Genomic DNA, 16,171 nt, shown 5'->3' with positions numbered 1-16,171 from the left:
AAAATAACACCAAGGCTTAAAGACACTCTCGTCCTTTAAAATTTTCCTATTTTGTTAGAGAACCTTTTTGAACCAGAAATAGTGTAACTAACTTCACTGACAAAAGCATGTTTTTTAAATCTCACTAAACATGGGAGTTGCTGGGATTCTGCTGTCCTTATTTACCTGTATTTGTTGGGATATGCTGCCTTTAAATGTAAATTAAAAGTCAGAGTTTTGTTTGTGAAACACACAACACAAACACTGTACCTATTTGATGCAGCAGTAGGCCAGCAATTGTAGCACTGGGCAAATTAAAATAACTGGCCTTTAAGAGGGCGTTTTCACTGCTGTTTCTGGATAAAAAACAATGATCTTACACCAGCTACTGACACACTTATTTGCACTTATTTCCAAAACATGCATGCTGTTATTCTATTTTTGGAAAGCCCTTTTTTGTTAGAGGAAGATACCACAACTTAAGGTCATTTGCGCAGCCAAATTTATATCCGCCCAAACGCAAACAGACGGTTTGATGCAGTGGTGGACCAGCATCTCCTGTTTTGGTAAAAGTAAAAGTCACCAGTTTTGCCAGTGTAGCTGGCTGGCCCATGAAAGATCAATATAATGGCCGTTTCGGGCCAACCAACAAGGATATTGCATCAGAAATTCCCCACAATTTACACATTTTTTTGACATTTAGATCCCAAACATATGCCCATGCATAAAAATACTGCAATGCTCCTTATGGATTACACTTATTTGTTAGAGTAAAATGCTCACTGACAACTTTAAGCAATATTTCCAATCAAAATTCTATCTGTGAAACACCTAGAAACACGGACAATAGGACTCTTTGCACCAGCATTTCCTGTGTTTGGCACTGGATTTACCAGTGGAGTTGGTTGGGCAAGAAAAGAACAATATAGTGCTCGAAAATGTGAGGATCTTGCATCATAAACACCTGTGATTTCTTGTCATTTAAAAATCTAAATATTTCAGAATAAGGCCCAGGCTTAAAAATACTGTGTTGCTCTTCTTCCCTTTTATGCTAAAGTAAAATGCCCAAATTTAGATTTGTGAAACACCCGACAACGCAAACCATCTGGTGAGTATGATAAGAACATTTTTTGTTTTTTAATTGGTGATAAAGTGAAAATGGATACACGCAACAGTAACAAGAAAACACAACAAACATACACGCATACAAAAAACAAATAAACAGAAAGAAAAACAAAATTAAAAAAAAAAAACAGACATTATGGATGTGGTGTTGGATAATCTGTGGTGTGGTAAGGTGTCCTGGCTTATACAGTATATATTACTCCAGTCTTGTAGGTTAAGGGGAAAAGGAGATGGCTATAAAGAAATTATAAATGTCCTAAAAATAAAATAAAATAATAAAAAGAGGGGAATGAACTAATTAGACTGACAATTACATCAGAAACTGAAAAAATCATATTAATAACAATAGTACCAATAAAAGTAACAAGTGTTATAATATAATAACAACAATGACAGTAGACTTATAATAATTAAAAACATAAAAAAAATTGAATACTTATAAGGTGACTCATAATAGTGATAATAATAATATGATTAAAAACAAGGATCTTGCACTAGAAACTTGCACAATTTTGTGCCCAAATATGTCAGAAAAGACCCATATTTAGTGATACTGAAATCCTCCTTTAAAGGAGCATTCTGTCAATTTTTGTAATGATACATCCACTCCTCAGTGCTACTGTTTCAAAATATGACAACTGTTGTATAACATCTTCTCCTTAGAGCTTTGACTAGTCCTGAAAAATAAGCCGTGATGATGTCACAGTGATGTCAGCAGCGTCATCTTCAGCAGTACAAGTGGATGATTCATATTTAACAAAAAGCTTGGGTTACAATGCAGAGAGGATCAAATGATGAGTAATATTACGTAGCTTCATGGGGATTGTAATTTGAAAGCAAAGAATCAAGACGTCTACTTTTATTGTGACCCATATGTCCGTTGTAAGTCCACAAACTTTGTGGAAATTCAATGCATAAGTGCTGGACTACCTTTAATCTAATGCTAATTGCATAGCCCAGATGTAAAATACTCCACTATAGTGAGGATTTTTGCCTTGAGAGACCATTTCCAAAATCTAACACTTATGAGTCATCATAACTACATTCAGTGTCTCTGTGTGGACGCTTCATACTGTACTGTAGCATCTGAGCTATTAACCAATGGAGTAGCTTCAGCATGTGACTCATCAGCATCAGAATTCACTGAATGACATCACGATGCATGTTTCAGGACACACAGGCACGAAATTAACGCTTTTGTAAAAATGTGACAAGAGTGGCCGGGCCTCTGAATGCAAATGTGTGATTAAAATCTTTCATCTTTGAGTCATGCTCGGTCCTTTCCTGGAGGGATGAAGAGAGAGAAATGGCTCCTTGTAGCTGTGGTTGCTCTTATTTTAGCTGAAAATACAGAAAAAATGAGGTATATGTGTAGAGAAAGTGTGTGAATGTCACACGTCAGAAGCCATCTGCCTAATGTGCACCCCCGCCTTCTACATCCACCCACCCAACCCCCTTTCAGCCAAGCATAGCCCACAATCACGCTACACTGTCGAACCCAAAGGCCTCCAAAATGAGAGAGTGTACAGCTGAGATTCACACACACAGGCACAAAACACTCACCGCCTCCGAGTCTTCAAATCCATGCAGGTACAAATTGTCATACATGGAGGTTTGATAATCCAACGAGCACCTCTAGAAGAACGAGGGGGGATAAAAAAAATGAGAGTGGAGGAGGAGGAGGAAGGAGGGGGCTCGGCTGAGAAAAAAAAAAGGATGGATGGGGGAGATGACGACAATCCTGTCTCTCCACAGCAGAGAGGAATAATTCCTAAAATAAAAAAAAGAAAAAAAGATCTTTCCTCTCCTCCCGTTGGATCACGCCTGGTCCTCTGGAGGCCCGATGGATGCTGCTTCTCCCTGATCACACGGCGCTGCTGCTGTTGGCTCACATCATAGGACGAGGAGGCTCTCCCTGGAGGTAACCCAACGCTGGCATTTCATTTCTTCACACTCACACGCTCGTATGGATACACACACAATGAAGCAGCAGAGGCAGCAGCAGCAGCAGAGGCAGCAGATCCTTCCCCTATATCCAAGCCTGATGACAGAGCCAATGTGCAGCGAGCTGATTGGCTGGCTTGCAGTCCACTCAGCTTGGATGAGTGCAAAGAGGCAGCAGGGAAACAGGGGAGGGGGATGGAGGAGTGGAAGAGGGGAGAAGCATCCTCCATTTCCCTCTTACCTCCCATCCTCTTTCTGCTTTTTTATCCTCTAAAGGTGCAGAGAGAGCGAGCGGAAAAATACACAAATACAGCTGTGATAACAGGAATTCATGTCTTTATAAAAAGGTCATTTATTTTAAGAAGAATCCACCAGTATAAAATCAATAAAAACAAACATCACTGCTTTGGTCTTAAGACGAATTTCATAGATATTTACTGTTATTTAATTAGAGTTTTGATGCAGAAATTGAAAACAATTATCACTTCTCAGTGCATGCATATGTTTCACCATGTTATCTTTTCAGTAAAATTGCAAACTTTTCAGGTAATTTTCCTGCAAGTTCGTTCCTGCAGCATGAGGCTGGATACTGCTATAAAACTGTCTTTGCTCTTAAATCACTGGAAAGTAGGGATAGAAAATGTAGAAGAAAAAAAATGTTATTTTTACACGGAACCCAATTTTATGATTCTTTTCTACTCTTTCTTTCCTGCTTACAAAAAATCAATACAAAGAAATAACTACATTATGTTTGTCTTTTATTCTCTTAATGCCATGTAACAAAAACAGAAATGCAAAATATTAAGATTTCATATCACTATGATCATGACCTATAATATCAGTATATCACGGTATTATTGTATTTGTTGAAAATCTGAAAAAGAACAGATTCATCCTTTAAATCCGTTAATCATAGGGGTGCACCAATTGCAATTTTCTGGCCGATCACAAATCACCGATCTTTAAAAAGCCTGACCTGCCGATTCCGATTTTTTATAACTGACAGCATACACCATTATTGTTCCAATCTTATTTTATTGAATAACATTGAACAATACCCGTGAAACAATACAAACTTGTTGTTTTAACTGCACATGAGGTAGTTCTCTCAAATATTGTCAGGTTCCAGGCAAAAACTCAAAATGGAGGACCCAAAATGCAGATAAAATAAAGAACTGATTTAATTTAAACAAAAGAACTTACTTGAAACAAAAAACCAGGAATCAAAATCAACTAAACAAAATCCAAAAGAAGCACGAGGAGAGATCACGAGGAGTAGCGTGGGCAAAGACATCAACATAAAACACAGGGAATAACCTAAACATGACGCACAAAATACACAGAAACACAAGGACTACAAGAAACACCTAAGAACTAAACACCAGAAATATACAAACTAGGACACCTAAATACAAAGTAAAACTAAAAACATGGAAACCACAGAACAAGGAAAACACGAGGGATCAAAACTAAACACAGGAAATACACTAGAAAAACTCATAACCTAACAAATCAGAACCTGGATCATGACAAATATAAATGTAAAGTACAAAGCATTGCTGTCCAAACTACTAAATAATATCAGTTCCTTTAGTCTTTTATTTTTCACATTTTAGCAGGTAGAGGTGTATGAAACCGATCTTATTAACAAGGATCGGCAGATCGGCGACCTCCTAAAATTAAGGAAATCGGCGCCGATACTGATTTTGGCCGATCGATCGGTGCACCCCTAGTTAAGTTTGAAATTAAAAACGCCACTAAAATCAGCACTGGTACATTACACTTTTTGTTTGTAAAAGCACTAAAATAAAGAAGACAACCTTATCAGATAAGGATGTGATCATTTTTGATAGTTGATACTGTTTTGAATCAAGATGCCTTATAGGTGTGGGAATCACCAGTGTTCCCACGATACGACATTATCACCATGGATCACGATTTGATATTATTGTGATTTTAAACATTTTGCAATACAGTGAGTATTGTGATACCATATATTATGGTATATTGGGATCTTTACTATTTTTTTTCAACTGTTTAGGTGATTTAGCATAAGTCTTTCCCTCATGTTTGTCGTATTTCCGCAGTGTTTTACTTTGACGTAGCACTTCTTGCAAACCTCATGTGTCATGTCCATCTTATTTGTGCCCTGCTTGCATTCCTAATGTCCTTCCCCTGGTCCTCCCATGTTGTACTAGTTTTCTCTATCTTTCTCTGTCTTTCTGTATCAGTTTTTTTCTCCCACTCCTACTGGGGGGGGGGCACCAAAGATCTTAGAGGAGCCATAAGGCTTTGTCTGCTCTGAAGCTGTCAAAATTAGATTTGCAAATATTGACTAAAACCATAATAAAGCAGTTATTAAATAGTTTACACAAAGGTCTTTAGATAAGAAAGGTATGCAAAGGCCTTTTTTTAGGGTTTTATCAGTGAAACAATTAAAATCTATGTTGATTTTTGATGAAAGTGTGTCACTTTTTCTTCTCTCTTTGGTCCTGGGGGGGCTCCGTTTTTCTTAGGTACATGTAGGGGGGCTACAAGGAAAAATGGTTGGAAAACACTGCCTTATATGACATATTATCCATTATTTCTATGTTTGATGGGATAAAAAGTACCAAAGGTAGCAAAGAAAACAGATAAAAGTCATATTTTCAATCCAAAGCTTCTTTTATATCTAAGTCCTTATCAATACCACTAGCATTAATTAGGGGTCGACCAATTATCCCTGGTCGATTCATGATTCCGATGTTTGGCATTTAGCCGATTATCAGTATCGGCATTTTATTTTACCGATAATTGGCAAAAACTAGTTAATTCATAGGTGTTCTACTTTGGCTGAACTGCAAGGTGTGTCATCTCTGGTTGTGTTTCACCCTCCAGAGTCTCATCTAATGACCTGCCCACAACAGTATCTGACTGGCTTGATGTCACACAACTACTAGCCAATCAACACTGAGGCCTGGGTGGCACTGACACAGGGTACCTGTTCGAAAAGTCCAAAAAATTACCTCCTAAGTCCTTTTCCTATCCATTTTTCCTTAACCTCAGTGAAAAATGTCACAGCGTCAAGGAAAGGTGCGAGTAAGAGGATAGGAAAGGAGAACAGCAGTGATTAGGGAATCTGACTCGCATCTACTCGAACTTTCCATAGGGGGATGTTACGGATGTGATGTGTGTTATTTGTGTAAAAACTACAATCAAATGTTTATGGACTACAAAATTCACTCGGTGCATTCTCTGTGTTATGTGCAGCGAATGAAATGTGAAACCTTGGTGATAAATATGAAATCATTAAGATTTTTATATCCTAAAGTCTCTTCAGGATGAGGAACTGTGACTGTGAACATCTAGAACATCAGAAACTTTTCTCTTAATCTGAACTTTCTGCTAAGTCTGTACAACTAGATGAATGATATTTAAGTCCTTTCATTTTGTGATGCTATTAAATCATTGTTTCATTCCCTACCTATCCATTTTTTCTCGTCTGTTGATTTTATTAGTCTACTCTAGTTGTCTTTCTTTCAGCTCATCATGAGAAAAGCTCTATAAACCGCGTCTAACTTGTGTAATTATGATGATAAATATAATTATCACAATATGGCAACATGCCAATTTTATCAATTACTTTGATATTTCAAAATAGCGACACAAATGCAGTTTGAAATACTGACTGATCGGTTTACTGTTTGGATAAAAATGGAAATGAAATCGTCATAAATGTAATGGTATAGTTTTCATGTCTGTACATCCCTATTTCTTTCCATTTATCACATTACTTTAAGTCTGACAATAAATTTAGCTTTTCAAATCGGGGCTTGTAAAATTACAGTTAAATTGATCACGTTTTGATGAGCAGTCAACAGGTGCGTGAATTTAAATTAAGTTTATACAAAGAATTGTTGGTCGTCTTTTCATCTCTCCTTTGGTCCAGTGTTTCCTGGCTAAAGGAGAGAATAAAGATACTTCCGGGTCATTTCACTCAGTTAGCAACCTTCCTAAGCAAAAAGGACTTTTCAAAAGGACCCAGGGAGTGTACAGGAGCTCTGTTTCCTGCTGCTTCAGTTTTTCTCTGTGCTGTTACTCATGTTGACAGAAATAGTGCTAAATTGTTTATCTATCTCATCTTTTTTAAACATGAAATTTGCATTATCATTGATACCAGTAAAGTAAACTAAATATACCTTTTTGGGTTCAAATGTAAGCTTGCATTTTTCTTCAAAATGTGTGTCAAGTGCTTTCGGGTTTAACTACAGGTTTGCCTGAACTTAAAGACTGGAGGTGACAATAGAGGATGCAGGACAACTTGATTCTTTGCTTTCTTAAAATTAGAGAAAGAAGAAGAAAATAAATGAATAAAATAAAAATCATTACGCAAAATTAATTAGAAAATAAATGAATAAAAACACATGCCAAACTCTTTTGCCAAATAAATGCTGAAATTAGTCCATCTAATTGATCAAATATTGGTTCAGGAATATCAATGGGTAACACCTGAAATGGATAGAGAAGCTTAGGAATTATGTTCATCCGCACACTCTCTATACGACCTAACAGAGACAACGGGATGGTTGACCATCGGTCTAAGTCTTTGCTAATATTTTGTATTGTAGTTTTGGAATTTTTATCGAAGAGGTTTTTTAATGATATGGGAATTTGAATGCCGAGATATTTAATACCATCTTTTGGCCATTTAAATCCGCTCTGGATTTTAACCGTTTCTAGAATTTTATCACTACTATCCATAGCCATGGTTTTATCCACATTCACTTTGTACCCTGAGAAGAACCCAAATGTGGAGATAAGGTCCTTTAAATGGGGGATAGTAGTTGCTGGTTCCACTAAGTATAGAATAATATCGTCAATGTACAGGGATAATTTATGTTGTTCATCATTTATTGTCAGCCCTTTTATGCTGTCATTGTCTCTAATAAGCTGTCCTAAAGGTTTAATACAGATATCAAACAATAGAGGGGACAGGGAACAACCCTGTCTGCATCTGCGTTCTAAAGTAAAACGCTCTGATAGGAACCCGTTTGCCTTAACGGCAGCTTGTGGATTAGAATAAAGTGTTCTTATCCATTTAATAAAGTTTGGACCAAATTGGAATCTTTTTAGTGTTTCAAACAGGTATTTCCAAGATACTCTATCAAAAGCCTTTTGCGCATCAAGACATAATATCATAGCTTCCTTTTTGAGAACATCTGGGTGGGTCAGGATTAATACTCTTCTAACATTGTCTCCATAGAACCTGCCTGTGATAAACCTGGTCTGATCCAGATGTATTATTTGCATAATAACTTTATTAACGCGACTTGCTAGAATAGCTGTTAATATGCGTAAATCTGTGTTCAAAAGCGATATAGGTCTGTACGATTCACATTTAGTGTGGTCCTTGCCCTCCTTGTGTATTACTACTATGGTAGCCTCCTTCCAGGAGGGGGCTACCGTTCTTGATTGTAGTGCATATTTGAAGGCATTCAATAACAGGGGCGATATTATGTCTTTAAATTTCTTATAAAATTCATTTATAAACCCGTCTGGACCAGGGCTTTTATTGTTTCTAAGAGTAGATATTATATGCCGTATTTCAGATTCTTTCAGTGGTTCATCTAACTCTTTTGCCATAGGCTCAGGTAGCTCCTTTAATTTAATGTCTTTCAAAAATCTAGCCACCTCCATTTCATCTGTGCAGGTATCTGTGTTACTATAAAAGGATTTATAAAACCCTCCAAATGACTGTGAAATTTCATCAGGTTTTGTAAGTACGGAATTATTACATTGTAGTTTATGGACTATGTTGGATGACTGCTGGTTTTTAAGTCTTAATGCTAAGAGTCTACTGGCCCTGTTGCCATTTTCATAACAGTTTTGATTAGTGAACCTTAAATTGCCCTCGATTTTCCCTGTAATTGAATTATGTAGATCCCTATGCATTTTTTTGAGGGCCTCAAGTAACCTGTAAGTTGGTGTTCTCTTATGTTCTTGTTCTAGTTGTTGAATCTTGTTCTCTAAAATATTTTCCTGTCCTTCCCTACTTTTCTTTTTTTGCACTTGCAAATGAAATTATACAACCACTAAGATAAGCTTTTGCACAGTCCCAGAAAATAAGAGGTGATATCTCGGGTGATGTGTTTGTATCTAAATAGGTTTTCAATTCAGTTGTTACAAACTCAGTAAAGTCCTTATTGTTTAGGAGGGATGCATTCAATCTCCATTGGTTAGTTGTAGGTCTATGACCTACATCCCACATTATAGCAAGAGGCGCATGATCAGACTGGGTGATTGGCAAAATTTGTATCTCTTCTATCCTGTATAGCTCTGCTTTGGGGGTAAAGAGAAGATCTATTCTAGAATAAGATGAATGTCTATGAGAGTAGAACATAAAGTCTCAACTTTTGTCTGTCAAACCAGATTCTGTGGATCGGTACTTTAGCCTTTTACTCATTCTAGGAGTTTGGGTTTTAGAAGGTGGTTGCTGATCCATAAATTGAGACATCACACAATTAAAATCACCCCCCAGCAGAAGTATACCTGTACTGTGTTGTAGTATTGTATCAAATATAGTGTTAATAAAACCAGGCTCATCCTCATTTGGAGCATAAATGGTCATAAGAGAAACCTGTATTCCATCAATACAGTCATTTATTAAAACAAATCTCCCCTCAGAGTCTTTATGAATTTTGGTACTTGTAAAATTAACATGTTGAAGAATTAGTATAGATACTCCTCTCTTTCTTCCTGACTGATGTGATGAGTACAACAGTATAGTATAACTTATGACCTTAAGCGATCCCATTACTCAGTTTTTGGACCAGAAAGTATACAAATAACAAAGACATGGCAGCTAAATGGGGATATGAGACCATGTACAAGTGTGAGCTTGAGTGTGTGAAGGTAAGCTTTTGATTGTCAGAAGTGGGTATGAGCTGGTGTGAAGGGAACACAATTAGAGAAAAAAGAGTGCAAAAACAGAGGAACAAAAGTAAAACAGAAGTAAAAAAATGGAGAAGGGGTAAAACATTTTTTAAAAAAGGTAAATATGTACCTAGGGTGCCTTATATACACAATTTGCATTTATAAATACAGGCATGTTGTTATCATTTCTTGCAATAGGATCCTGGGGAACAGTGGGATCTGAACAGACAGGACAGAACCTAACAATAGGTGAACAAAAAAATTAGCCAGCAGTAGCGTCTGGTCCCAGGCTACGAGTCAGAGCAGCAGCGGCACTGTATGTGTCTAGTGTTGTTTAGTCAATTACCTTCTGTGTTTCAGCATGTCTTGTATGATTTCTAATGTGTTTTATTTACATTCTACATTTGAAGTTTTACCTTGTGTCTTATGTTTCAGGGTTTTAACTTCCTTTGTATTTATTTCTAGAGTTTTAGCTTCCAGTGTTTTGTTTGTGTTGCATTCTTTGTGTAGTAGATTTTCCCAGGTCTTAGTTTGAAGCATCTAGTGTTATTCTGTAATCCATGTCCCTCCCTGTGTTTGAGTGTCCCTTGTGTTCTTTGTATTCCCTTTGGTTGTTAAGTTTGCTGCTTTGTATCCTCCTGTGTTTTCACTGTTTCCTTAGTTGTAGTGTCTAGTATACTGTTTTGTTGTCTTTCAGTCCTTGTGCATTTCTTGGTACTGTCTTGTGAAATGTTCCATGTTTCCTGTTTAATTTTGCAGTTGCCTTCCCTTGTGTGTGATTCCAGTTTTTCTTCCTGTCTCAGTTTCCCTCCATTGTGGCTGTTTTCGAATTGGCCTACTGCATACTCCTGCCAAATGCAGTATGCAGTATGTACTGCGCACTGCGTTCAACAGTAGTACGCAGTATGACTGCCAGTCGGATGTTACTGTGTTGGCCCAGTTTAGCTGGTTTCAGGTATACAGACGTACGTCATACCCTGGTCAATATTAAACGACGCTACAGTGTTTTCCATCCATTTATGTACAGAAAAAATCTGGGAAGTGTTTTTATTTGATTTTTCGGGATTTTTATAGCCGTTGTTTTTAGCTTAGTGCAGTGAAAGGACACACTTGACAGCACCTTTCCAGTCACTACGAGCCGTAACGGCAAAACAAAAACAACAGTGACCCTATTACAACTTATTTTGCTGTAGAACATGTTAAATAGGGAAAGATAAAAGGTAATGGCACTTCTTGTAACCGTCAGTCGCTCCGGTAAATGTTCCGCCAGTCTCCGCTACTACGAACTCTGACCTGGCGCTTTGCATTGTGGGTGCCAGCAGGCGAAGCAGACATGAAATTTTCCTGAATCAGTACGTCATCCAGGTAGTTTTGGCACACTGCAACTTTCGCATTTGTTTGCATACTGCAAACTGCAAACTACATTTTGGGCAAATCAGTACGAATTCAAAAACGGCCTGTAATTACCTTCACTAGTTTCACCTGGGTCTTGTTAAGCACACCTGTCTCTCCTTGAGCAATCAGTCCCTGTGTATTTAGATTCTGTGTTTCTCCCTGTTCTTTGTCAGATCGTTGCATGTCTTCCCAGTGTGAACCTCAGTCTTACTCCTCGTGCCTCCTGTGTTTTTTGACTGCTGTTGGACTTTGTTAAAGTAAGTTTTATTGATTAAGTTTTTCCCTTCGTGGTCCCTTAGTTTAGTTATTCCTTTGTGTTGGACTTTAGTGATTTTTTGGATTTGCCTTTTTGTTGGAATTAAATCATTTTGAGTTTTCTGCATTTGGGTCCTCTTTTGAATTTTTTTGCAAAACATGACAAATATATTCTAAATAATAAATAAATAGATAAACAACACTAAATGTCCATTTCTTCTGTTTTGGCTATGCAATGTGTCTGTATTAGATAATGTTCTGTTTTCTTGTATTTTATAATAATAACAGAGGTGTTGTAAATAAAAAATTTAGCATTGCATTGTGATAAAGACATGGACAGTTCTGCATTGATACAATAGAAGAACATAAACCATTGATACTGGCGTTGCTTGTACATTTTTCCCGCTGATAGCACCAACAGTAAATTAGAGCTGTGCATCCTGACGAGTCTTATCATTCAATTTGACGACAATTATCATGCCAATGATTTGTTTGATGATGCATCAAGATGGGTTGAATCCTCAGTTCTCCATAGTTCTGCATATAGTTCCTTTTTTTACACAATGGTGGTAAACTGTCATAAATATTAACTACCATTATCAATGCTAATTGTACATTTCTTTACATAGGAAATCAAGATGAATAATATGCCCTTTCATTAATCCTTAAATCCTTATCAAGGGACAAGACCTTTACATAAAACCTAGCAGCTGTGTAATGGCTGTAGTCAATAGTAATACAATGTGCAGTACTATGTCTTTTATCATTATGTCAATAAACAAAATAACATTAAATAATATTAATGATAAAATTACACATGGTATCGCAATACTCACTGTACTGCAAAATGTTTAAAATTGCAATAATATTGAATCGTGACAATATCGTATCGTGGGGCCATTTGTGATTTCCACCCCTACTAGTCAATCAGAACAGTTCCACTGCCCGCCCTCCCGGACTGGAGGGCAGAAGCCTGAAGCGCCACCCTGCTACACTTCGTTGGAGATGCACTGCAGGCCTATTTTCAGTGCCAGCCACTGCCAAACCACATCAATTCCCATTGATCAGAAAGCTCCAAATGGGAAGTCGTAAGCATAGAGTAACAACACAATGCATAGGCTCCCAATCGTAAATTATCGCTATGTAAACATTACGTGGCATCCTGCAGGGTGAGCAAAAGGTCACTGGGAGGTCAGTGGGTCACAGAGCTACATTGCACCACTGATGAGGATAAGTTAACTTTTGAGGTAAAAAGCCACAGAATTTTACATAAAACCACACATCCTTTACAAGCATTAACCTTTTAAACTTTCCACTGTACTCACCCGTGGCAGAGGCAATTATAAAGAATGACAAATCAACCCCAAAAGGTAAAATAATCCACTGTTGACATACTATTCCTGTGTGAACTCACAGTTCTCCCATGATCGTGGCCCTCTGATCAGCGCAGGAAGACATGCTTCCAGTGTGCAAGGTCACTTGCCGGAGTAAAACCTTAGAGCTGGAGAGCTGGTCCAGATGATACATGATAATCAAGCTGCCTTTTACTGACTCATTACTGACTTATCCCCCTTGGTGACTTGTAGTTGTTTTCTTGGCTTGTTGGCCTGGGGCTGGATCTTTGAGACAAGCAACTACTCTTAGGCTCATTCTGTTCAGCTCTTGGGCTCTGAGGATGACAAAAATGCCCCTGATGGCTCATTGTTAAAAAGGGATGTCCCACCACTTGGCTGGGTGTAATTCTCTGAGCTAAATCTAATGGCAGCCTCTCCTTCAAGATATCAACTTCAGATCAGCCTGGGGATCTGGTTTTGATTGAAGATGGCCTGGCATCTGCTTGATTTCTTTGAGCTCATCCAGGGAGTTGAACATGTTGTTGATTCTTGAGATGGATGCACACTTAACATGATGCCTTCACTTTCCAAATGTTTGGGTTTGACGTTGACCATGTAGCCTGTCAGCAGGCTCTGTTTATGGAGAAGAGGATGTCATACTCACAGAATCCTGGGTAGAGAATATGGCCAAGGAGAAGCGCTACAGCGATTCAGCTGTAGAGCTAGTTACCAGGCAGACCTGAAAGGTCTTTGGTGCCCTTAACACTTGGGCTAAATACATGGGTGTTCCTCTCCTTATGAGACACTAAAGGATGATCTAAAGCTGATCATTTGACCTGCAATGATGCTTTACATGGCATGCCAGCATAAATCCCTCAGGACTGAGAGGAGCATAAGCATTTTGGCACTCATCAATGCAAGAGGACAGCGATTGCCATGGAAGGAAACTGATTGTTGGGGTCTGTCAGGACGTTTTTCACGAAGGCAGCTAGTTTTTCTGCACTCATCTGTTAAAAGTCATTCTTGCCACATGTGCCAGCAGAAAGCCAGGAGGCCTGTGTCGAAACTCAGCATTAAAGTTAGGAAGAACATCTGTCCAACTCATTCCACCTTAGTTACTCCACTCTTTCTGCTTTTACTGTTTCTGGGAAATGTAGGTTATTTCATGATCATCTGTCTTTTAAAGATCCAGCCTTGATTTCAGGAGAAAGACCTTCTTTTATTGGCCTTGATCTCAGGGGAATCTCTTAGTTAAGGGGCCTTTCAAGCAGCCAAAAACCCCTCTTCTGGGTTCGAAATCAAAACAGAAGGAATGTTGTTGGCCTGGATCCAGGATCTTCCAGAGAGTTGAGCACGCTCTTGATTTATGGAATGGATCCATACTAACCTGACACAACCTGTTATAAGTTACTTTACCAGACAACTGTAAGTTGTTGTAAGCGAGATGTTAAGATGTTGTCTCCTGTCTCTAAAAAAAACCCTGCTGTATCCCCACAGGACAGGCCCATTTCATCCTCTGAGTTGCTTTATAGATGTGGAAGTGGGAGGAGGCCTGTTGCTGATGTCTTTAAAATGACTAAAATGCATCCATGGTTGCAGGACAGACTCCTTTGCTGGCATATTTCATAAACAATTTTCATTTAGTTTATAAACCAAGTGGTTGACATCTGACTTCTTTCTTTTTCTTGGCGGATTTGCAAACCAGCTACACACATACCGCCACCTGCAGTATGGTACTGTGTACATACACAAGTGAGCTCAGGGATGGAACGATGTTACAAATATAAAAGCAGGCCGACAGAAGAGGGGAGGGGAGAACAATCCTCCAGGGGGTGATACGAAACAACTGTGCCTACTGTAAAAGCACCCTAAAATTGAAGCTAGACATGAGTCAGATATTTTCTCTTTACCATAAATGTCATATTTTTTGGTTTCAAAGTTCAGGCCTTTTCTCTGTGTATCAGTACCTGTCTGAGGATGAAGCTGGTGGAGGTGGTGCTGCCATCAGACCTCTTCAGCCGGCTCCTTCTAGAGTAGGTCCCTCGATTCACCTGGGAGAATAAAAATAAGATCTCAAGAAGCAGAAACACTTCTTTATAAACAAAATATTACTGCAGCTTCCTCCATATTTACAAAAATATCTGTTGAGTGTTAAAACAAGACAAAATGTGGCTCATACTTAATGTTTTTCTGCTAATTCTTCTCAGCCTCTGCAGCCTTCCTTTTTCTTCTAGTCCAAATATAACAGCAGAGTTCATCTCCTGGGAGCTAAATTAATTATCTGACAGTAATTTGCCCCATTTCTGTTAAAGTCTCCAGAGTTAATGACAATGTCACCGACAAAAAGTAAGAACCTATTTCCCTGAATTTGATAAAACAGGGCCATTAATCTGGGTCACCATCTCTCTTTCTGTCTCTCGACTGAAGCAGAGAGGAGCCTAGACAGATAAAGCTAGCCAGGTCTATGAATGCACGGCTATTTATATCAAAATGCAGCAAACAAAATTAGGATAATGTTGCAAAATCTGCCGGCTTAACAAGGAATTACTTATTTGTTAAAACAATACAATACATTATTATATTTTAAAGCCTATTTAAGTGTCTAAAAACACTACAGAAAGAATCTTTCTACAGATGAACCTTTTCTATTAGATAGAAGCCTGTTTGACCATAAACAACCATTATATGTGTCCTTGTTTTCATGCCAAAAGACTCCAAGATGTAATTTCATGAGGAGTTACTGGCCTACAGATGTGTAATCAAGTTGATTCAGTTCTATTACAGTATATTTTTATTATGGGGAGGTGGTGTATGTAGCCTCTGTCATCCGGACAGCACATCTCCACCAGCTCATGAAGGGTAAAAAATCCAAAGGCTCTTTTAAACACCTGGTCACTATCTACAAATTACTTTCATCCTCCTTGACTTTTATGACTCCCATGAGCTGAAAGCGATGTTTTTAACAGAGACTTGTTTGCGTGGAGGTGAACTGGCGCCCCTGCTGGAACTCTGTCCTCCCAACACTGGTTTCTTCAGCTCTTCCAGACTGGAAGGGATAGGAGGAGGCTAACAGATTCTGAACTTTCCTGCCTTCTCAAGCTTTGAATTGTAGTTTTTACTTTAGCAGACCCTCTCCTGTTTTACCTGCTGTGATCTATCATCCACCCAAGTACAATGATAAAACTATCTCTGAATTTGCAGACTTTTTTTTCTGCTGAAGATTTTAG

The 16,171-nt window shown here is 38.2% G+C and overlaps 1 protein-coding gene across 1 annotated transcript in view; it reads right to left on the bottom strand.

Moving 5' to 3' along the window:
* Nucleotides 1-16,171, bottom strand: part of LOC121506207 (voltage-dependent L-type calcium channel subunit beta-4-like) — a 41,398-nt gene that overhangs the window by 23,068 nt on the left and 2,159 nt on the right. The window contains exon 2 of the mRNA XM_041781893.1: nt 14,912-14,995. Coding sequence (XP_041637827.1) covers nt 14,912-14,995 — 84 coding nt within the window. The remainder of the gene's footprint in view (nt 1-14,911; nt 14,996-16,171) is intronic.

The sequence above is a fragment of the Cheilinus undulatus genome, linkage group 24, assembly GCF_018320785.1.
Source record: "Cheilinus undulatus linkage group 24, ASM1832078v1, whole genome shotgun sequence".
Taxonomy (NCBI): domain Eukaryota; kingdom Metazoa; phylum Chordata; class Actinopteri; order Labriformes; family Labridae; genus Cheilinus; species Cheilinus undulatus.
The sequence above is the reverse complement of the archived record's forward strand: the minus strand, read 5'-3'. Positions and strand labels throughout refer to the sequence as shown.